The sequence below is a fragment of the Rhinopithecus roxellana genome, chromosome 3 (genome assembly GCF_007565055.1).
Source record: "Rhinopithecus roxellana isolate Shanxi Qingling chromosome 3, ASM756505v1, whole genome shotgun sequence".
Lineage (NCBI taxonomy): Eukaryota > Metazoa > Chordata > Mammalia > Primates > Cercopithecidae > Rhinopithecus > Rhinopithecus roxellana.
In genome coordinates this window covers 19,943,150-19,968,066 of record NC_044551.1, presented here as the reverse complement: position 1 = coordinate 19,968,066, position 24,917 = coordinate 19,943,150, and the positions used below count along the sequence as shown (strand labels likewise).

General features: G+C 40.0%; 1 protein-coding gene across 1 annotated transcript in view; it reads right to left on the bottom strand.

Annotated features, from left to right (window-relative positions):
- Window positions 1-5,025: 5,025 nt before the first annotated feature.
- Window positions 5,026-24,917, bottom strand: part of ICE1 (interactor of little elongation complex ELL subunit 1) — a 66,869-nt gene continuing 46,977 nt past the window's right edge. Inside the window, exons 16-19 of the mRNA XM_010376017.2 lie at window positions 21,479-21,669; window positions 19,154-19,260; window positions 8,427-8,525; window positions 5,026-6,092 (exon numbers count right to left, since the gene is read on the bottom strand). Of these exons, the coding sequence (XP_010374319.2) occupies window positions 5,911-6,092; window positions 8,427-8,525; window positions 19,154-19,260; window positions 21,479-21,669 (579 nt within the window). The 3' untranslated portion in view covers window positions 5,026-5,910. The remainder of the gene's footprint in view (window positions 6,093-8,426; window positions 8,526-19,153; window positions 19,261-21,478; window positions 21,670-24,917) is intronic.

Below are 24,917 nucleotides of genomic sequence, written 5' to 3'. Positions count from 1 at the left end.
GCACAGGACCCAGGCCCGAGTATGCACTGGCAGGAAGAAGTAGCTGAGAGGGCAGGAGGAGGCACCTCAAGTTTTATCCACCTCTGCGACGACTGGAAGTGACCAACGCGCAAGGAGTGCAGCACAGCGAGGTCACTGTGCTGCACGGGGCTGCAGGTGAGGCACCAGTGGGCAGGGCTGCGGGGCGGGGCTGCAGAGACAGAGGCGGGGCTGCGGGGACGGGGCGGCGGAGGCGGGGCTGAGAGGCGGGGCGGCGGAGGCGGGGACGAGGGGGCGGGGCGACGGAGGCGGGGACGAGGGGACGGGGCGGCCGAGGCGGGGCTGAGGGGACGGGGCGGTGGAGGCGGGGCTGCGGGGCGGGGGCGGGGCTGCAGAGACGGCGCTGCGGGGCCGCGGGGCGGGGCTACGAAGGCGGGGTCCCCAGTCCTGAGACCTTCACCTGCCCAGGCACCTCTGCGAGGGCAGCCAAAGACCCGCCAGTCAGTGCAACCCGGGGAAAACAGGGCCTGGGCGACAGGGAGAGGACATTCCAGGGTCGACCCGTTTCAATGTTTAATTTGCTATATGCATACAATAATACACAGGTAGCAGGAGACTATTCAAGAATAGTGCATATTGCATTACAAGTGAAACTATTAAAATGGATATAGTATAACAATAATTCACACAGAAAAGCAATACCTAGGCGGCTCCGTTTATGGCTGTGGAACGTCTGGTAGTTCAGGGTTTACGTTCTTAGCTCCTCGCCTTGCCTTTTGAGTTTGTGCTTCAATTGTGTACTCCTAATTTAGGGTGAGGTGACCTCAGAGCAGCAATTGATGACTGTTAAGGAAAAAGTAATATTCTTAAAGACGATGGGAGAAATTACAAACAAAACCAGTTAGGGCCTGGATTCAGTTCAAGGTGGTGGAAGGCAGTGAACAGCTTACCTTCTCCTCTTTCCAACTTTCCATGGAAATGGATCAAGAGGTGGGACGGTGGGGAAAGCCATGTAGAGACTGGAGCTGTGACCCTCTGAAGAGAGAAAGCAGCTGAGAAGGCAGAGGCCGCTCAGGCAGGGGGAGGGTGGGCAGACCTCAGGAGCAGAACAGAGTAGGTCGCAATGCTCAGGGCACTTGCTGGACAGTGTCTACACAACTGCTGGGGGCATCCATGTCACCTGGAGGCAACCCCGGAGTTTCAAACTCGGGGGTTTTGGGTGAAGCTCTAGAATCTCCAGTCCTAAGAAGCCAGGTGTGATTTAGGCTCCCCACTGCCGCCAGGCCCCGTGGAAGGTGCAATTAAAGGATGGCCGGTGAGGGCTGGGCTCCAGTGTGAACGCTGGCACCTTGACACCCTGATGAGACACATCTTGTGTGCGCTTTTGGAAAGCAAGGTGGCCTGAGCCAAAGCATTCCAAGGTACTAACGTCCTTCACAAAAACACGAAGTTCTTCATGAAAGGAAGGAAAAGCATTCGTTTTCATAAAAAACAATTCCATCAGTTTTATGGCTCTTCACTCACACTTCTGTTTTTGCCTCTATCATCAGAACCTATTTAATTGTGCAAAACAAACTGACTGCAATACAGTGAGGGCTCTTTAATTCCTCGAAATAACCCTTAGAGGGGCAAGAAATTACGCACTCTGAATTTCTTTGAGAAAGTGTCAGATAGATGGAAGTAAGCAAGAGAGGAAAACATTTACAAGGTTATAGATGTGACTTTTTCAATTTTCTCCTAAATTTTTAAAACACCCCTCATGGCAACATTGTTACATCCTAAATCTTAATGAGGGCGGTTGATTAGATTTACAGGTATGAGCTCCATTTGCACTACAAATTCTTTGTAATATGGTTCTATGCAAGATAATGTGTCAGGGATGTTTGAAAAAAGTAGGCTGGGCACGGTGGCTCACGCCTGTAATTCCAACACTTTGGGAGGCTGAGGTGGCAGATCACTTGAGGTCGGGCGTTCAAGACCAGCCTAACCAACATGGAGAAACCCTGTCTCTACTAAAAATACAAAATTAGCCGGGCATGGTGACCCATGCCTGTAATCCCAGCTATTTGGGAGGCTGAGGCAGAAGAATCGCTTGAACCTGGGAGGCGGAGGTTGTGGTGAGCTGTGATCGAGCCATTACATTCCAGTCTGGGCAACCAGAGCGAAACTCTGTCTCAAAAAAAAAAAAAAAAAAAAAGTAATGTTGAATGTAATTGACTGGTTTCTTTGCCTGTCAGTTCATCAGAGGAGAGTGACACAACCTGCCCATTCACTTCACTGCCACCACCAACTACTCACCTGGCCACTTGCTTCTCTCTCTCTCTCTCTCTCTCCCCCCCCCTTCCTCCCTCCCTCCCTCCCTCCCTCCCTTCCTTTTCTTCTTCTTTCTTCCTTCTTTCCTTTCCGTTTTTTTTTTTTTGATCAAAGCACTTAAATACTTGCTTTTTTCTTTTTTGAAATATGCTCTTAAACATGAATTTTACATGTTATTCTATCCAAACGTTATCCCCATTTACTTACTTGATAGCCCTAGGAAGTACAAGGAACACCCCAAACATAAATGGAAATGTTTCCCTGATAGAAAGGCTCTCAGTGCACACAATTCTTCACCCAGACGGACCTCTCCAGTTAAGGTTCCCTTTCTCTTCCGGATGCTTTGTTCATGGATGAGTCTACAGTGCCCTCTAGTGGCTACAGTGCGGTTCTTTCCATGCCCAGGTATGAATTTATTTCTATTTCATGTTCCTTAAATATTGAACTTGCTGAATTATACTGCTACATCCCATTTTAAAAAAAACGAATTAAACAGTGTAACAGAGCACTTTCTCTGTGGAAAATGACACTCTGAAGTGTGTAATCATCTTGCGCTCTGTCCACACTCTGTTGACCACCCTCACTCTCTTCACTGCTGCCCTGTCTTCCCGCGCAATTACCATCCTGTGCGGACGCTTGGAGAATCTCTGCCGTTGTCCGGCGTAGCCTGCTTCAGTGTCTCCTGCTTAGCTCTGCACTGAAAGGCTTACCAAGCTGCAGGGGAACCAGCTTGAGCCGCCAAGCACCAGTGTGGTTGAAAGCCTCACCCAACTCCAGGCTGAAAAGTGTTCCTTTATTTTTGTGTTTACAGTTTTGTTTTTGTTTTGTTTGTTTTTTTGGTTCAAGTAATAAAACCTTACAACAATGTTCTGCTTGGGTACTAGAAATTAATAACAGCTTAAAACCTTGCCACTCTCTGGGGGTAACACAGTACCATGGGCAACTTCAAGCCTATTTATTATCATCAGTTCATATGGAGTGGATGCTGCCAAGTAAACTCAAGGAACAAGTATGGCACCGGTGCTAATTAACGACTGCACCTCTTCTCCACTCGTTACAAACACCTATGACTGCTGAGGTTTAGCATGCTTGAACCACCTGACAAATTCACTCACGAAGCACAATTTCCACAAGCTCAGTTGACCACGCCCTGCTCTTCTCTCTTCCATGCTTCCCACTCACTGTGCCACCCATTCCAAGCCCTTCACTCTGTGGGAGATGCTCACCAAGGTCACTCACCTCACCCGACCTTGCAGCTTCTAGCCACGTAGGAAGCCAAGTGTCTGGACAGTGAATGATTGACCAGGTTCCTCCTACACCACCTCCTGCCCTGTCTTTTGTCTTCTCCCTCTCCCGTGGCACTTCAAATTATAGGAGGGACTGGGGGGAAGTTATTTGTCTCCCTGGGTGAACGCAGAAATACAGAGCTTTAAGTAGTCTCCATATGCTATCAGCTTCCAAAACTGCCACATCCCTTCTATAGAGTTTTTCCCGTAAAGGCTCCCTGCCACCTCCACTTGGAGGTCTTATGGTTCCCATGTCCCAAATGGAAAGCTCGAGAGTCATGATTCCTACCACCTGTAATTCCTAAACCTGGCCATCTATCCCCGATTCCACGTTCTCAACTCAGTAACCTGGGAGTCTTCCCTGATTCTTCCCCGGGACTTCATGAACACAGCATCAGTTCTACCCTGACAGATGTGAAGTCCATCTGCCCTTTACCGTCTGCACCCTCACCGTCAGCTCCCAGCTCCACCTGTTGCAGTCGCCTCCTAACAGGTCTCTCCACTTCACCTCTTGTCGTTCTCACATCCCTTTTCCTCAGAACAGCCCCGGTGAACTGTTGCATGTGTCATGTCTGCTCAGTCTCCCTGGAGCCTCGGCTACCACTCCGCATGGAAGTGCTCCCAGCTGTCTTGAGTGACTGGCAGTTTCTTATCTAACCTGATCTCATGGGCATGCGACAGGAGTTTTGGCTCCAGCAGACTGCTTCTGGCACTCACGGGATTGTTGCCTTTCAGGGTTGCCCTCCCCACCCCCGATCCCCGTCATCCAATCCTCCAATCCGGCAGGGACATTTCTCCTGCCTGCTTTCAAGGCTGGGTCCCTCCATCCAGGTCCTTGTAATGTTACCTCCTCAGAGACCCTCTTTGTCCACCACATGGAAAGAGGCGTTTACCCTGCTACTCTATATGCAAAGCTCCAGGTTTTCTTTACTGCTATTTCCCCTGTTTATGATTGTTGTATATACTGGGTGATCACTCGTGTAGGATTTTCCTTTACCCAAATGCCATGTGACTAGCTCCTCCCAGCAAGGCACCTGGCAGAGAGAATATGCTCAACATACTGGTAGGAAGAATGACTCGTATCAACACAAAGCTTCCAAAAGGGCAACCAAGTGATTTAAAAATTTCAGTTATGCCTGTTATAGTTACTTAAGGAAGGAGTAACAAAACTGTTGCCAAATGCAATTGTTAAAGGGCAGCAATTGTAATGAAAAAAAAAAAATCCAATCATGAGGGCCTGCAAGCACTTAATTATCTGGCATCTGGTATCACTAAAGAGCATCTCCGTAAATACTCAAAGCCAGGCAAGTACCGGCAATGCAATGTTTATATCCCCAGAAGGCAAGTCTCCTTAGGAATGACCATTTTCTTCTTCGATTAGGTGCCTTCTTCACCCTTGGTAGAACAGAAGTAACACCCAGTTTCATTCTAATAATCAGAACAGTAATATCCATGGCTTACTTTTATTTTTTATTATAAAAACACATACAAGAGTTTTAAGAAATAACGAATATAAGACAAATCAAAACCATGGTGAGTTATTAAACCCATTTTCTATATACAAATACTAAAATTCCGAAAGTGGAATATCATCAAATGTGAGACACATCATAGCACGGTCCATATGTACACGGCACACAGAGCTCTGCCTGCGCTCATCTGTGAGTTGCTCATTTACATGTCACTGATAAAAAAATCTGCAAGGGAACTTCTACTCTTCAGTTCTCCTCTTCCTGATACATTGTCACGTATTTTTAAGGAACTTTAGGGATATGAAGAAAATGCATTAAAGTGGGTTTCTGCAAAGGGCTCTCCATGTTTTGCTCTGATCAATTACGCACTACATCTTGAGAAAAACTTTTGCAGCTCATTTCCAGCTAAGATAGCAGAAAACTCTAACTTTTTGCCAATTTATTTTTTCCTAGTCACTCATTGGAGCACAAGTCCAACAATAGCTAAGGAACCAAATCATGTTTTTATATTGGTAAGTTTATTATAAAATGCCACTCAATTTTAAAAAGCCACTAAAAGGACACTTTCTGCAGCAAAAAAAGGGCTAAGTTCAAGTTTTTGTTGTTTGACAAAGACACAATAATATAACCCATATGTCACAGATCACGACAGCCTTAAGTGAAATGTATGAGATTTAGGGAAAAACGACTATGCGACTGCTTGTTTCTCCTGTCTCCTTGCCAAACAATAAGGAGAGCCTCTGATCTGTTCTATTTTATGTCTTTCGTTTTTAAACCTCCCTTTGTGTTCTCAAAGCTGATCAAACTATTTGTGTTCAAAATGTGTCAAGGCACTTCTCAAGCCTCAGTGGCATCCCGGGTCAGCCAAGCTCCTCCGTGCTCAGGGCACTGACTTCCTCTAAGCAGCTGACAATCGCAGACGGAACGCTTTTGGAGGCCTCTCTCCGCCAAGCTTCCAGGATCTTCGAAATTTCTGCTGGATTGCTGGGACTCAAGTCACAAAGAGCATACACAGCTGCTAACTGTATACCCCATGGTATATCTGAAAAGAAATTTCAAATCAGTCATAAGACAAGAAAGTATCTGTTATCCAAAATTTTAGTGATGTAAACTACTGGAATACTATTCAAATAACAGAATGCTTTCTGCCAGCAATGAAAATTAAATATTTTTAAAAACCCACAATAAAAAAATTCATTTAAGACCCGTCCACAAATAAAAAATTAAAAAAGCCTGACAGTAGCTGTCTGTGGTTTCCTGGCCCCAGCAGTGTCCTGAGGACTGCTGGTGTGTTTGTAAAAGGGAGAGGGCCTCAAAGATCCCAGTCACCCATGGCCACCACTAAGCTTCCCAAAACAGTTCTGGAAGGATCACACTCTCATATTTAAGTTTTAATAAAATGTGATCCTAAAACATTCATTAAACACATGACTCTATGAGATATCCACAGGAAGTATTTATAAATGGACTTTGGAAATGAAAAAGCATAATAAAATGAGCTATAATGAAAAGCTTTTTTTTTTTTTTTAACCATACCATACTTTCAAAAACTACAGTATAGTGTGATTCTAAATTATAGCTAGGTTATACATTACAGTATATTATCACAGTTCTCTTTTAAGGTAAGTTTATTTTAGAGTTATTAAAATTTAATTTAGTTAAAATTTAATGTATTTAAATAATTTAGGTTAAACAATTTAGGAGTTAAAGTTTATTAACTATATATAGGTCATGTGTTCCTACTCCAAAAATCTGAAATCCAAAATGCTCCAAAGCTGAAACTTTTGGAGCACCAACATGACCCACAAAGGAAGCATTCTGATTAGGGATGTTCAACTCGTAAATATAAAGGAAATACTCCAAAATCTAAGAAAATCTGAAGTCTAAAACACTTCTGGTCCCAAGCATTTCAAATAAGATATAATCAATGTGTATCTCAGTCTTCTCCAACAGGGCAAACTAGACCATTTCAAACAATACAAAAGCCCACACATTCAAACATTAATGCTGAAAATGCAGGCAGAACTGCAGCTCTGAAAATTACTTCCTCCGCCATAGACGACAAGCAATGAGAAAGCATAGAGCATGGGGTACATTGTAAGGCCATGACTCAAACAAATAAAAAAGTTTAACAGTAAGAGAAACACAAGAGGTTAAAAAGAATTTTAATAAATAAGAACATGTGGCACTATTTAAAGAGCTAGCTCTGGAGAGGGACAGACCTGGGCAAACAGCAGGGACGGCACTTCCTAGCCTCACCTTCAGCAAATCACTCTTCTCTCTGAGCTTTGGTTTCCTCCCGTATATAAGAAGGACAAGGCCATCCATGCAGATGGCTGTCTTGGGGATTAGGCTGTGGGGCAGTGCCATGCACAGGGTCTAATCTATAGCAGGTCCCAACATCAGCTCCTCCTCCTCCCTCATGGGGACGAGGATTACCACAGCTTCGAGGTTACACCCACCCTAGTAGCAAAGTTAATCTGCATCTGTTGGCTAGACAACCCATCAGCCATTATTCTGGCTACTTTCTCTTATGTCAATATACAACCTCAATTGTAAAAGAGAACACTGTCATATGGAAGAAATGTGCACCACTTCAGCAGCTATCCTAAAGTGAAAGAAGGTATTTCAGAGAAAGCAGCTTAATGAGAAACGCTGTTCTCATGAAGTTCAATATCCAGTCTTCCACTGAAAGCTGAAGACAAAGAACCTACCATGTTAAGATCATCTTGGGTGTTATACAGTATTGAAAATGTCACTTTGTGCATTTCTGATGTGATGCTGCTTAACTGTATTATTCCTTGATTCTACAATATTCAAAATAAAAACTAGATTCATCCCTTATAAGAGTGACTTTAAGCTTCTCCCACAAAAGACATAAAATCACATGCTATGCAATATGTAAATGATAACAGAAATCCCCACTAGGAAGCCTTGCTCACAAGGTTTCCAGGTTTCCAAGCTCTCTCCTGATGATGCTAAGTACTCTGTGATACCTGTGCATCACTGATTTCATTCCATCAAGACACAGCTCCACCCAGGAGGCCTCGCAGAGAGCCCAGGTTAAGTCACTTGTCAGGGATCACACAGTACAGAGTTTTAGAGGCAGAATGTTAGCCGCAGGAAAAGAGAGTTTCTTCCACCTTAGGGAAGCAGTGCCCAACAGGGCAAATGACTTTCATTTAAGTAAACAAACACCACCACAAAATCCACACACACATTCCAATATTAATGCCGGAATGTTTTGCAAATATTCCCTCATCTATGAGGCAGCAAACGAAGCACAGAGCACAGCACACAGTAAGGACCCCAAAAAAGGTTTAACTATGAGAAACACAAGTTACTTGAAAGTAATTTTACTAGATGTAAGTTTTACCTTCATCGTGAGCATGCTGTATAAACATACCGATAACCGAACTAATGTTTTTCACAGCAGATGGAAATCCTTCTTTCAAACCCAACTGGCCTAAACGACCTAGGGGAAACAAAACAAAATGGAAACAGTCCAGTTAAATGTTGATTAACTTCTCCTCAGAATTTAAAGGTCCATTTCTCTTACAGGAAGTGATCAAATGCCTCATCATTTCTTCTTGCATTCACCTATGCAGATGATATACAATGTGCTGCTTTCCAAGTTACAATGGAATAAACAGAAGTTAGAAGAAAGAATGGTTTCACTAGGACCAATGTGAAACGCCTGACTTCTATTAAGTTAACAGATCCAAGATAAGACTATGGTACCACCAAAAATATGTATTTCTGGTCTCACTTTTGGCAACTGCTATTATACCACAGAGCAGTAATTCTCAAATGTAGTCTGCAGAAACCTTAGAGTCCTCTAAGTCAAACTACTTCACAACAATGCTAAGAAGTTCTGTGCCTTCCTCCCAGTGCTGACATGTGGTCTGATGGTGCAAAAGCCACAGCAGATGAAACTACTGGACTCTGAGTGCAAGTCCAAACAGTGGCACCTCGCTAAATGGGAGTTATTCCCCATTGCCAGGTGCTCACAGTCAAAAAGCCAAGTTCACTTAGTTGCAACTACTCTCACTAAACCTGGACCCCTAAACACAGAACTCTGTACCATGCTGTAGACGGCACAGGAAGCACTCCCCCGTACACTGAGTGCACTGGCTGTTGTGAAGAAATGCACTTATCCAATTGTTTGTGTTGTGAATGAAATCAGGCGCCTTTTTTCTCATAGGGCACCACTTTTGATTGAAAGAACTGACAAACTATGGCTAACTGGAACAAGGCAGATTTTTTTCAACAATAAACAAAGTGAACCTGTAACTTAAAGGAACTTTATCCTCGTGGTCAACAACATTTGAGCTTTTAAGCAAAATTAAGTTTGGAACAATTTTCATCAGTTACCCTGAGCTTGACACCTTTACAATATTTAAGACTTTTCTGTGACGAGACTGGTGACATTAAACGTGTTTTTTGGGTATTGTTGGCATTTGGAATATCTATGTCAATCAATTATTTTCCAAGTGAATAATGCAGGTTACAAAATCATAACTGGGCAAAAGGATCCCTTCGACATTTAAGCTAGCTCAGTGGATTCTAGTATAACAAGGTACAGGCCGGGCGCGGTGGCTCAAGCCTGTAATCCCAGCACTTTGGGAGGCCAAGACGGGCGGATCACGAGGTCAGGAGATTGAGACCATCCTGGCGAACATGGTGAAACCCCGTCTCTACTAAAAAAATACAAAAAACTAGCCGGGCGATGTGGCGGGCGCCTGTAGTCCCAGCTACTCGGGAGGCTGAGGCAGGAGAATGGCGTAAACTCGGTAGGCGGAGCTTGTAGTGAGCTGAGATCCGGCCACTGCACTCCAGCCTGGGCCACAGAGTGAGACTCCGTCTCAAACAAACAAACAAACAAACAAAACAACAACAACAAAAAAAACAAGGTACAAAAAGTTCACTGCAGCATTTCAGATTTCACACTTCAAGTAACCTTTAAGAAACTACTACTTGTTGAGTTTTATTGTAGTATCAAAAAAGAATATCCATATTTGAAAAGGCTAATAAAAGATTCTGCCATCAACTACATACTTGTATGAGAATGAGTTTTCTTCATACATTCAGTCTTACGAATATGAAAAACAAATGGGACTGAATGCAGAACAGATAATGAAAAATCAGCCATCTTCTATCAAACCAGACAGTACAAAGGTCTGCAGCAAGGCAATGCGATTCCCATTATTTTTTGTTTTGGAAATATAGTTACCTTTCATTAAAAATGTCATTTATGGGTTCATTACTGTTCATTATAAATGAATAACTAAATAAACAATTTCTCAGTTTTTAATTACTAACACAGTGAATACAGATAGATATAACCTGGAGTAACGAAAGTTCTTTCAGGGTTCTCAACGATAACTAACAGGTATGAGAACCAAAGATCCAAAGATTGAGATCACAGGGCAACCAAATTCATTAAAGGCTAAAGCAAGCAGAATGGCATCATTCCCCCCAATTCCTCTACACTTGGAGCCTTCTCTTACTCCAGGAGCTCTCGTATGGATGAGAACTTGATTCAAAGTGGAATCCCGTTCCCTCCATCCAGGCAAGTCCTCATCTTCTTTTGACTCTTCAGTAGGAGCATTGCGGAACATATCTTGGATGTGCTTTTACAACAATATCATATTGTATGCTCAGTGTTCTGTGTTCACGTTATCTCTCAATACTACAAACGTCCCACAGGTCTGTATGTGAATCCAGTATGAGAGTTTCATCTCTATTTTAAATGTGGAGAAACTGAGGCATGGGGCACTTAAGTAATTTGTATTACTTTGTAACCTCTACAGGAACTAGCTTAGTGTTAGGTATGTGCAGCCTGAATATTGTGATACACAACAGATGCTCAGTAAATAATTACTGATCAAAGAATATTAGGATAACTCCCAATTTAAGATGACACTGTAAATATCTGAATAATTTTTAGGAAGCCTAGGAAATTGAAAAGTAATTTACTTCAGAAATCAGAAATTTCAGGTTACTGACCACTTTCAAATATCTCTTTGCAATTAGATTAAACTGCTAACAGCATACCACTGGATCTGTCCTCTGAAACAATCTACCACGGATATTAAATGTATGACTAACAGCAGAGAAAGGGATGTGCATCCAACACAGCTATGGCCTTATTCAATCATGGGATGTGCATGCGTTCCCAGGAAATACATAATCATGTTATAATGGATCTCTTTCTTTCAATTAAAAGCGCTTAATGAAATTCAGTTTTATAAGTGATTTAAATTAATGGAGCTAAGGAGTAAAATAAGAGGAAATCATGAGTCTAGTAGATGATTTGGGGAAAAAGACTCAATATACAATGACACGACAGAGATGACAGATTGGCTATGATGGAGGAAGAGCTCCCCACAGAAGGTATGTGAGGATGCCCAGGGCCATCCAGCTGTATTAGAATACAAATAAGAAATGTAGAGCTAATCTCAACATCCATGACAATGCAATCCCCAGCACGGTCAAGGGAGCTGGAGGAGAGCTGAGGCTTGCACACGAAGTAAGTCTACAGGACAGACCCTTCCAATAAACACTAATTAGAAGATAAAGACAGCAGGGTTTTCATTTAAATTTTTGGATGCAAGTTTGCAAAGAAATGGTGAGCTGACACAATTTCGAAGGAAAGCTAACAGATCTGCCAAGAGAATGGATAGAAATCACCGAATAATGGCTAATTCAGTCTGACCTGCAGAAACCTGACATGTGACACAGTCTTTTTCTAGCTCTAGGTTCCAGTTAATACTAGGAGGGGCAAATTATTCAGGATTGTAAAAGCTCTCTGGGGCAGAAAGATGGTATTCTACAACCACTGAATCCAGTGGTAGGCAAATTTCTGTCCCAATTTTGCTACCTTTCCACTGTATGGCCTCAGACAAGGGCTTAATCTTTCCAGGCCTCTGCTCTGCCAAGAACTGAGCACTGCAGTGAGATGAGTTTCTATTCTCCACCACATTTCTGTGACTCTAGAGCAATTTGAACATTCCACAAAATGCTTTTTAACAGTTTATCATTAAGGTAGGTTGGAGTTAAACCCCATGTACTAATCCTGTGGCCATTTGCTGTTAGCAACGCTCACACCTGAATCCAACATTAGAAAACGCAAGTCTCACTGACATAAAACTCTTTTATTGTCCATGGAGTAAAAATCTCATTAATAGGATGTGCAGATTTTGAATTAAGAATAGACAGAGGCCGGGTACGGTGGCTCACACTTGTAATCCCAGCACTTTGGGAGGCCAAGGCAGGTGGATCACCCGAGGCTGGGAGTTCGAGATCAGCCTGACCAACATGGAGAAACTCTGTCTCCACTAAAAAAAAACTACAAAAAATTAGCCGGGCGTGCTGGCGCATGCCTGTAATCCCAGCTACTCAGGAGGCTGAGAGGCAAGAGAATTGCTTGAACCTGGGAGGCGGAGGTTGTGGTGAGCCGAGACGGCGCCATTGCACTCCAGCCTGGGCAACAAGAGTGAAACTCCGTCTCAAAAAAACAACAAAAAAGAATAAAGACAATTCCTTTATTTTATGAAGATTAGCGTGTGACTTAAGTTAATATCATTATATCACTTTTACTCAATTTTTCAGTCAAGGTCAGATTCAGAAATGGCAAGGAAGTTCACTAACAGTTTCTCCTTAGGAACAATTAAAACTCCCAATCCAGATGAGTGTGTTTTTGTGTGTATGTGTGTGTGTTGGGGAGTGAGGGTATTAATGTCATTTCTGAGAAATCTGCCAGGCCTAAACAGCAGGCCTCACTCACTTTCACCCCTTGCCCTCAGCCCACACCACTATCCTTGTCACCCAGCAGCTGCCTGGTTCTGAGTCTCATCTCCTGCGTATAGTGCCACGGCACCAAAAGGACAGGCAGGACCAGGCTCTGCTGCTCCTCTCCTGTGCTGGCACACCTGTGCACACATGGCGGCCCGCTAGGTTGTTCTCCAGCCTCCCCACATTCATCTTGCTCATGCACACGACTTCATCAGCAGACCTGGGAAGGGCTTATTCTTCCTGACTTTGCTCTTATTTCGACCTTATGCTAATTATCCATCCTCTGAACTGCTTTTATATGTTTATAAGCATTTTAGTACATGGTATTGTCAATTATATATATTATGTTAATTACACATTATTCTTATTCTCTATAACATATAATTGTATTGTATATCACTCTTAATTGTATAAGTATGCATTTATTACTCTAAATAATACATATTATTAAAGTCATAAATTATTTGGCTCTCAACAGCCAGAATTTTAAAGATTGAAAGAATAAACTAGACTTGATTTGAATAAAATTACAAGCCATATTTTCTCCCTACAATTACACACCCTTCTTTTTAAATAAACTATTAACATATTCTTAATTCACATATTTTAAGGTACATATTTGAAAGTATATAATCTTAAATAGTTTTCTTTAAAAGAGTTTTGTGACATCTAAATGAAAGGTAAAGTACAGTTACAGGTTGCTTAGCCAGGAGATCACATTTTAAGAAATTCATCTTTTAGGAGATTGTGTCCTTGGACAAACATTATCCTACAGTACACTTCCACAAACGCAGACGGAGCAGCCCACTACACACCTAGGCCATACAAATCTGTACAGCATGTTCCTGTACCGAATACTGGAGGCAACTGTAACACTTTGGTAAGCATCTGTGTATCTAAACATAGAAAGAGTACAGGAAAACAAGGTATTATCATCTTCTGAGATCACCTTCTGGTATGTGCCCCACTGCTGATGAAAACATTGTTATGCGGTCAATGACTGTGTATACTGTTTTATTTATGGCAATCATTCTCTTTTCCAAACCCATTATTTCATGAGCATGCCTACAGAGCTTTGCAGACACAACCCTAACACTATCAGAACCTCGGAAGATGGAGCCTGAGAATCTGTGTTTTTTAAAAAGCTTCTCAGGCAATTTGGATGGCCAGCCAAATTTGGTAACCCCAGAAGATAAACACTAATTAGAAGAGACACTGGAGAAGACACCAAGATAAATCACATGTCCAGCTGACCCCCTCTAAAATGCAAAGAGGCTGCTTCCGCTGTTATATGAGGCTGCTGAGCACAAAAAACACAATCTTCATTCATTTCTTCTCAAGATTAACCAATACAGAAACACAACCACTAAAACAAGAACCAAAAAAAATCACCATATTTTAAAGTGTGACTAAAAAAATACCCTATTGTTTTGAAAATTCCACAGATTATCTAGGATAACATATTTATTTACACCTTAAAACATCTCTTCTGACTTTTTTTAACTCTCAAAAAGATTTCACAATTTAGAATGAGTCAAAAGCATGAGCATTTTTTCCTGAATTCGTAAGAGAAGCTGCTGCTGAAATCAGCATTTCCAGATACACGGATGTCACCTAACTGCTGGGAACGCCGTCACTGACCTTCCTGTGTTCCCTAGTGCTCCACAGCTAGAATGGAAATTGCTGTTGAGGGTTATCTTGAACTGAGGAATTCAGCAAAACAGTTTTGAACCTGTGCACCACGTGGCCTAGTTTCTTCATTTCCACTTCTGTGCCTCTGTTTATCTTCTGATACATCTCTTCTGAATTCCTAGTCTTTGGCAATCATTTGGTTCTCCTATCCTCTTGTTTGGTAACTTATCTCCAAGTGTATTATTGGTTATTTCCAGTGAAATTTGGTGTCTACTTTGTAACCAAGTTTTTGTCTAGAATCATTTTATTTACTTAGGGCAATGTTGCTATATTTGCATGCAAAGTACACACAGAGGAGGAATGCAAATTTGCCGATACAGTAACAAAATTCACAGGGTATTGCCTACTGTGATCTATTTTTAGACTCACTTATATAACGTATTCTCAAACACTAACCTTATTGCAAATGATGCTATCTTTGAGTTTTAATTAAGAAAAATCCAAAGATATTTAAAAGTCATAACTGTCTTCAAAGTATCTAAGGGCTATAATGCAGAAATTGGATGAAGCTTATTTCATATTCCCCAGGGGCAAAGAATACATGCTGCAGATACAGAAATCAGGTCAAAATTAAGAGAGCTTTCTTTTTGAAGTTCTAGGATACACGTGCAGAACGTACAGGTTTGTTACATAGGTACACATGTGCCATGACGGTTTGCTGCACCCATCAACCCATTAGCTAGGTTTTAAGTCCCACAGGTATTTGTCCTAATGCTCTCCCTCCCCTTACCCCCGACGCCCTGACAGGCCCCAGTGTGTGATGTTCCCATGTCCATGTGTTCTCACTGTTCAACTCCCACTTATGAGTGAGAACATGAAGTGTTTGGTTTTCTGTTCCTGTGTTAGTTTGCTGAGAATGATGGCTTCCGGCTTCATTCATGTCCCTGCAAAGGGCATACACTCATTTTTATGGCTACATAGTATTCCATGGTATATTATGTGCCACATTTTCTTTATCCAGTCTATCACTGATGGACATTTGGGTTGGTTCCAAGTCTTTGCTATTGTAAACAATGCTGCAATAAAGATACATGTGCATGTGTCTTTATAGTAGAATGATTTATAATCCTTTGGATACATACCCACTAGTGAGATTGCTGGGTCAAATGTTATTTCTGGTTCTAGATCCTTGAGAAATCACCACACTGTCTTCCACAATGTTTGAACTAATTCACACTCCCACCAACAGTGTTATAAAGTGTTCCTATGTCCCCACAGCCTCACCAGCATCTGTTGTTTCCTGACTTTTTAATGATCACCATCCTAACTGACATGAGATGGTACCTCATAGTGGTTTTGATTTGCGCTTCTCTAACAACCAATGAACGATGAGCTTTTTTTCATGTTTGTTGGCTGCATAAATGTCTTCTTTAGAGAAGTGTCTGTTCATATCCTTTGCCCACTTTTTGATAGGGTTGTTTTTCTCTTGTAAATTTGTTTACATTCCTTGTAGATTCTGGATATTGGACCTTTTTCAGATGGACACATTGCAAAAAATTTCTCCCATTCTGTAGGTTGCCTGTTCATTCTGATGGTAGTTTCTTTTGCTGTGAAGAAACTCTTTAGTTTAATTAGATCCCACTTGTCAATTTTGGCTTTTGTTGCAATTGTTTTTGGCGTTTTAGTCAAGAAGTCTTTGCCCATGCCTATGTCCTGAATGGTACTGCCTAGGTTTTCTTTTAGGGTTTTTATGGTTTTGAGTTTTACATTAAGTCTTCAATCCATCTTGATTTAATTTTTGTATAAGGTGTAAGGAAAGGTTCCAATTTCAGTTTTGTGCATATGGCTAGCCAGTTTTCCCAGCACCATTTATTAAATAGGGAATCCTTTCCTCATTGCTTGTTTTTATCAGGTTTGTCAAAGATCAGATGGTTGTAGATGTGTGGTGTTATTTCTGAGGTCTCTGTTCTGTTCCATTGGTCTATATGTCTGTTTTGGTGCCAGTAGCATGCTGTTTTGGTTACTGTAGCCTTTTAGTATAGTTTGAAGTCTAGTGTGACACTTCCAGCTTTGTTCTTTTTGCTTATGACTGTCTTGGCTATATGAGCTTTTTTTCAGTTCCATATGAAATTTAAAGTAGTTTTTTTTCTAATTCCGCATAGAAAGTCAGTGGTAGTTTGATGGAAATAGCATTGAATCTATAAATTACTCTGGGCAGTATGGCCATTTTCATGGTATTGATTCTTCCTATCCATGAGCATGCAATGTTTTTCCATTTGTGTCCTTTTTACTCGAGTAGTGGTTTGTAGTTCTCCTTGAAGAGTTCCTTCACATCCCTTGTAAGCTGTATTCCTAGATATTTCATTCTCTTTGTAGCAACTGTGAATGGGATTTCACTCATGATTTGGCTCTATGCTTGTCTATTATTGGAATATAGGAATGACTGATTTTTGCACACTGATTTTGTATCCTGAGACTCTGCTGAAGTTGCTTATCTGCTTAAAGAGTTTTTGGGCTGAGACAATGGGGTTTTCTAAATATACAATCATGTCATCTACAAACAGACAATTTGACTTCCTATGTAAATACCCTTTATTTCTTTCTCTTGCCCGACTGGCCTGGCCAGAACTTCCAATACTATGTTGAATAGGAGTGGTGAGTGAGGGCATCCTTGCCTTGTGCCGGTTTTCAAAGGGAATGCTTCCAGCTTTTGCCCATTCAATATGATACTAGCTGTGGATTTGTCATAAATAGCTCTAATTATGTTATGTTCCATCAATATCTAGTTTGAGAGTTTTTAGCATGAAGGGATGTTGAAATTTTATTGAAGGCCTTTTTTGGCATCTATTGAGATAATCATGTGGTTTTTGTCATTGGTTCTGTTTATGGGATGGATTACGTTTATTGATTTGCATATGCTGAACCAGCCTTGCATCCCAGGGATAAAGCTGACTTGATTGTGGTGGATAAGCTTTTTGATGTGCTGCTGGATTTGGTTTGCTAGTACTTTATTGAGGATTTTCACATCGATGTTCAATAGAGACACTGGTCTGAAATTTTCTTTTTCTGTTTTGTTTCTGCCAGGTTTTGGTACCAGGATGATGCTGGCCTCCTAAAATAAGTTAAGGAGGATTCTTTCTTTCTCTATTGTTTGGAATAGTTTCAGAAGGAATGGTACCAGCTCCTCTTTGCACCTCTGGTAAAATTTGGCTGTGAATCCGTCTGGTCCTGGGCTTTTTTGGTTTGTAGGCTATTAATCACTGCCTCAATTTCAGAACTTGTTATCGGTCTATTCAGGGATTCTACTTCTTTCTGGTTTAGTCTTGGTAGGGTGCATGTGTCCAGGAATTTATCCATTTCTTCTAGATTTTCTAGTTTATTTGCATAAAGGTGTTTACAGTATTCTCTGATGGCAGTTTATATTTCTGTGGAATCAGTGGTGATATCCCCTTTATCATTTTTTATTGTGTCTATTTGATTCTTGTCCCTTTTCTTCTTTATTAGTCTGGCTAGTGGTGTATTTTGTTAATCTTTTCAAAAACCCAGCTCCTGGATTCACTGATTTTTCTGAAGGGTTTTTTGTATCTAAGACATCTTTCTAAATAATAGATCTTATCATTGATAATTCTGCAGGGCCTCAACAGCAGCTTGTTGAAGACGAGACAGAACAAAAAAATAAGTAAAAATAAAAATAAAGATTCATAGGAGTTAAGTAAAAACAAAAACTAACAATTATCAGGAAATAAGGAAGGAGAACCAAATGGCCACTGAGGTCCTCTTTAAATATGAGATTAAGAAGGATCCATGTCTCATTTAAATTATTTTTAAACAATCATTTAACTTCTGTAATTCATTTAAGTGACCCTTAACAGACAAGTATGAAAACACTGGGGCAGGTGGTGTGAAGATATCCTGGATATAGTTTGTGTTATCTGTCCCCACCCAAATCTCACATTGAACTATAATCCCCAGTGCTGGAGGTGGGGCCTGGTGGGAGGTGTCTGGATCATGGGAGTGGATCCCTCATGAATGCCTTGGGCCATGCCTGTGGTGAGCAAGCTCTTGCTCTGAGTTCACAGGAGATCTGGTCATTTAAAAGTATGTGACACCTCCCCACTACTCCTCATTTGCTCCTGCTTTACATATGTGATGTGTCTGTTCCCTCATCACCTTCAACCATGATTGAAAGCTCCCTAAGAATTCCCCAGAAGCCAAGCAGGTGCCAGCACTCTACTTCCTATAAAGCCTGCAGAACTGTGAGCCAATGAAACCTCTTTATAAATTATCCCATCTCAGGTAGTATTTTATAGCAATGCAAGAATGGCTTAATACAATCCTTATTTTAGAAACCAAATGAAACTACAATATAATTTATAGTAACTTATATATCCTAGTGTTTATGTGTATTAGTATTAGCATCTAAAAAGAGCTCAGTTATAACTAAAATGTACTAACATGAAAAAACCTCTGAAAAAGATGAATAAAACACTAATTTATAAGAAAAGAGAAAGAAGACTGACTTGAAAGCACAAAAGTATCTACTCTGATGGTTGTAAAATCAGTCGTTACGGAACATTTTCAAAGTCAACATATATTATTATACAGTTACCCCCTACCCTTGCACCAAGATATCATCAATAACAAGAAAAAATAATAAAAAAACAGATAACTTACCAATCAGCCTCAGTATTGAGGCTATAATAATATCAGGAGTATACGCAATGTTCGCATGTCCTTTTCTGTATTTTATCCACTTATCCATTACAGGCCACAGCTCCTTACTATAAAACAGCAACAAGAAAAGATGTATGCTCATCATCACTCAAATAATATTAATAACTTATCTTATAAATGATCCTTAAGCAATTAGTGAAAGAGGGTAATTGCTGAGGATCTAACACTGTAAGTTCAAGTGAGAATAGATACTGGATGCTCACATCTTCTCCAACGGCATGGCTGTGCCCACGCTAGCTTTAACGTGGCTGGAAATTCAGTGCTTGCATCTTGTTCTAACTCTTCTGAACAAGGCTTTGGACAGAGAAACTGAACAGCAACCCCAGTGTCCCAGAACTAGGAAGTGGTAGAGCCTGAGTTTTCACTTGGACTCTCCGGGTGCAAAAGCAGCCCCTGTGTTTTAGAAGCCAAGTTACCTAGTAGGATCACAGACAAATAAAGCTGTGCATGTAAAAAGAGCTAAGCCAGAGGAAAACTGTAACTTCAGTAATCAAGTAACACTTTAGATGGATAAAAGAAACTTTCCACTGACTGAAAACAGTGCCAATTCCTCTTTGTCTTCTATTTTTTCAAAAATGTATCTACTTCTTTCATGGCATTCATCAAGTATCACTAGAAAAGTTTAATGTAGACAAAAGAAAAATGAAAATTAAAAGCACTCCAAACTCAGTCTCAGATCATTATTACTCTTCTAATTCTGTCTTTTCTTCTAGATACTCCCCCACTCTCTATGGATGTAAACAACCTGTAGAGAGCCACCAGCGCTGAGGAAGGGAGCAGGATCTGCAGTTGCTCAGGTGGAGATCCTCATGTTTGCTGACATCTTCACCATGAGTGCAGGGACTGTGGACAAAGCATCTCTGACGGGCACCAGCCCTGGCCTCTTCAAGCATAACTGGGGCCAACAGGGCCCCTGCCTCGTGGGTTCCCATGAGGATTCAGAAAGCTGAGGCCCACAGTAGGTCCTGACACATCATTATACAGACTGGCACTGGATAGACTGTTCTGTCATTTTCTTATTTAGTAACAGACTGGGAAATACTTTTCTATGTCAATACATAGTAATCCATTCATAGCTACGTGTTTTAATATAGCTATCATCTCATAGAGGAGTGCCATGATTTGATTCCTTACTGTCTGACATTCAGATGTCTAATCTTTCCTTAGTGTCAAGATGATGAACAAGAGTAACACGCATCCTTGGACACACACAGATCCTTGGACAAGGTAATTCCCACAGCTTCAAGTATCTCAAGGGTATGGATTATCAAACCTTTGATGCATCCTTTTTAATGTCACCAACTCCCTTAAACCAGCCTTTCTCAGCCAGGGTTCCACAAGAAAATTAATACCTACAGAAAAGTTATTTGAGTGACAATTTTCTCCATTCTCCCAGAGATGGTATAAAGCTATTGCCAGAATTATAAACACAGAGAGAAAAGTTAATTTACTACATATAATGAATGCCTGGGAGCTTAATTTTCTCCCAGGTGGGAGGAGCTGCTAATTTATAATTCTGAATATTTCTCTTCCCTTTAGGTTTTGTGAGTATCTGTATATTACGATAATGATAATTTCATTCAACATACATTGGCCAGGTGCTCCCCTTGTGTGGGCACTGTTCCACATGCTGGGGATATGCCACGATCCAAACAAGGCCACCCTCTGCCCCTCCAGAGTCATTTCTATTGGGGAGAGCTGATAATAGCAGAATTGAACAAAAACTAGTGACAGGTATTAAAGGAAAATAAAGCAAGAAAATGTCATAGTGATGAAGGTAGCTTTTTTTTTTTTTTTTTTTTTTGAGACGGAGTCTTGCTCTGTCGCCCAGGTTGGAGTGCAGTGACGCGATCTCGGTTCACTGCAAGCTCCACCTCCAGGGTTCACACCATTCTCCTGCCTCAGCCTCCCGAGTAGCTGGGACTACAGACGCCCGCCACCACGCCCGGCTAATTTTTGGTATTTTTAGTAGAGATGGGGTTTCACTGTGTTAGCCAGGATGGTCTCGATCTCCTGACCTCGTGATCCACCCACCTCGGCCTCCCAAAATGCTGGGATTACAGGCGTGAGCCACCATGCCCGGCCATGATGAAGGTATCTTAAGGGTAGTTTTATTAACTCTTACAAAATAAAAGCAGTGTCATTTGTAAATGTTTCATCTGCCTTACATGCTTAAACAACAAAAATTATTCAAACCACAATTCAGCATTCAACAACTCAACCTTACAATAACACATCTTTATTTAAGTTAGTAAAATAACTAACCTTATGATGTTATCATGTGTCCAGATCCACTTCTGATGGCAGCAGAGCAGATCAATGGCAAATATGTATTCCCAAGTGTTATCACTTAGGTCTTCACCAAATTTTTCACTAGATTGAAATTCTGTTTTTGGACATAACTGTATGGTCAAAAGCAGCTTAGAAACCATGAAGCCAACATCTACCGGGGCATTCTAGCAAATGAAAAGAAATAAAATAAAATCTGGAGTTTCACATATAATGCATCTTACCTTAGTTATCTAAAAGACTACAATAAGCATTCGATGACTAATCATTTAATCAGAAATAGCTTTTCAAAACAGTTTGACCATGTTTATCTTAGTTATAGAATGATGACACAACAGTACTTGGATGAGCCAGATTAAAAAGCTATATAGGCAGGATGCAGGATTCAATCAGGCAGAAAACAGCTTACCTGTAATCCAGATAGGAAAGCACAGTTTCATCAACTCAAGAGAATTAAAGTTAGAAAGCTAGTTATAATTACAAAAACAAACCTCTGAAAATTATTTAAATTATATTATTTTTCTGACATTGAGTATCAGTCTGCCTTTTCAAGAAATTCATAAAACTGAATCAGAGAGTAATGAATTCTTACTTCTGGCTTTTTTCACACCTGTGTATAATGTGTTGTGATATTTATCCAGTGTTGCATGAAAGAGTAGTTTGAACACTTTTTACTGCTGAATAGTAACCAATTATAAGGATATATTACTGTTTATCAATTCACTTTTGACTACTGTTAATGTTGCTATGAGTATTCATGTACAAGCCTTTGTGAGGATGTAAATTTCACTTCTCTTGAAAATACCTGAGAGTGGAACTCCTTCCTGGGCCTTTGGCCAAGAACTGGTTTAACTTTATAAGAAGGTGCCCAACAACTTTGCAAAGTAGTCATGCCTTTTCCCGTTTCCACCAGCACTGCTTGAGAGTTTTATTATAAAAATAATACAGATACAATACTCAATATACGTAATACAAGAAAAGGCTTGGGCTTGGAAATTTGCTTTATTACTAGAAGGGCTCAGTAAGCGAACCTTTCAGAACCTGTCTACTGAAAGGTTCTAAGTCTTAAGGTTTCTATGCGATACTCCACAGCCAAATCATGGTTCAAAGTAATACACCTGATAACCAAAACTCAGCCAGAATGGCAAATATTTCCCACTCAGAAAAATCAGTGACTTTGCAACCTGAGGAGATGCAAAAATAAACTTTGATATGAAAGAAATCAAATCCATATATTCACTTTTTTGAGTATCTATTTTACATTTTGTAGCAATTGTGAACATGGGATAATCGGCATGTATACAATACATGCTCCATAAAAGTGCTGAGAATCTCCTGTGTTTCACGTGTGGCTGTAATTGGAAGTATTTGGTATTAGAATCATAATTTTAATTAGACGTGTTTAACAGAATGTAATTAAGTTTGTAAACATTGTTTGAATATTTATTACAACTCATATTCTACATTCTCAATTTGACTTTTTATACTCAAGAGTTGCGTAAGTGCTTAGGAAGATTATGCTTATTAGACTTGAAGGCCTACTTTGTTTTTGAAGAATATATCTTAAGTTTATGAATATGTTTAAAGTTTTAAGATAATTAACGTACTGAAATTTGTAAATAAGATTATTTAGGAAATGTTAATCTGTTAAATACATGAGTTAACTAACATTAATCAATGGCCAAAGTGAACACATTCTTACTTTGTTAACAATTAATTGATTTATAAATGAAACAAGACTCATGAGTTTAAAGGCTTTTTAAAAAGGTTTATAAATTTACAACTTTAAAATTCAGCAGTAATTTAAACCAAGACGTCACTTCTACATATAGAGCATCCTTAAAGATTTTATCAGCTCCACCAGAAAAACTTGCAGGAGGAACCACCTTGAAGAACCCAACACAGGGAAATACTTCCCACCATGGTTACAGCAGGAATCGCTAACTCATGATTTTAAAAACTGAAATAATTTCAAAATTTACACTGAAGATACTACTACTGATTTCTTGTTAACTAGCAGTATTATATTTAATAAGTTGCCTCCTATTTCCTAGTCTAGGAATAATCCCATGGGGGTTTCTTCTTTAATTCAGTAATGTATTGATTTTCTGATTCTGAATTCTCCTTGTTTTATCAGGATAAACTCTATTTAGTTATACAGTATTATTGTTTGAATACATTACTGAAATCTCCTGTTTAGTGACACTTCTTACATCTAAGTGACTCACTAAAAACTGGCTTTTCCCTTCTTATAGCATTTTTAATTGGGTTTTATTATTAGAAATGAACAGAAGGCTTTCAGTTTTTCCTCATGCTTAAAATAGATTAGTTACTTGGTTCTTTAAAGATTAGATTAAAACTCAGGTGGAATCTATACATGTCTTTGTACAGAAAAGTTTTAATTATCTTTTCAACCAGTCTTTTCAAGTTTTCTACCCCAAAGCCAATTTTGATCATTTGCATTTTGCCAGGAAATCACCGTTTCCAAATCTACTGCAGATAGTCGTCTTCTCATTCTGTGTCCTATATGTCTACTTTCCCATTTCACATCTTCACTATTTTTGCTCTTTTGTTTTTGCTGATCTGCATCAGCTATCTATGTTGTCAGCATTTTTTAAAAGCACATCTTCTATGTGTTTCTGTTTCTTTTCCACTTCATTACTACTATCTCCTAAAATTTATTCTTTTTCTCTGGTTCCCTTGTTATATTTCTAATGTTGAAGATGAGTAGCAGTTAACTTCATTTATTTTCTGCTAAACAACTAAGACATTTAAGATACTTTAATGAGTACATGTTTTCCAAAAAAGCTACAGAACTTTGATTCTGAGTTTACTTTTTCATTGACTTTTAAGACTGTGATTTTACTTTTCATATTTTATTTGTTCCCAGATTGTCTACGAATGGATGTCTCAATTTCAAAGTAAATGTAAATATTTTGAATTTTTTTTCTGTTAAATTTTACTGAATTATTACCAGGGAATTTTGAGTGTGAAATCTTTACTTTAAAACTAATGTTTTCATGTGGTCAATTCATCATTTGTGTAAATGTGTCATAAATAAAAAATATTCTTCATACACATTTACTTTTTAAATTAATGAATTGTACTATGTCCTCATTTTTGTTTACTAGATTTTTAATTCTGTAAGCAAGCATTTGGAAATCCTCTAATATAATGGGGTTTTATTCCCCAAGTATTTCTCCCTTTCTTAAAGCTTTGACTATGTATTTTTATTTGACACAATACTTAGCAAATACATTTACTAAAATGGTATGTTCTTCATAAGTAATGTCTTTTTAACCATATCCTGCTTATTTCTGAACAGGTGAAAGGAGATGGGCTCTAGTGTGCAAGCAGAAAGACCAAGTGAGAGCAGGAACAGCCTGGGCAGATAACATTCTGAAGGCAGGTAACC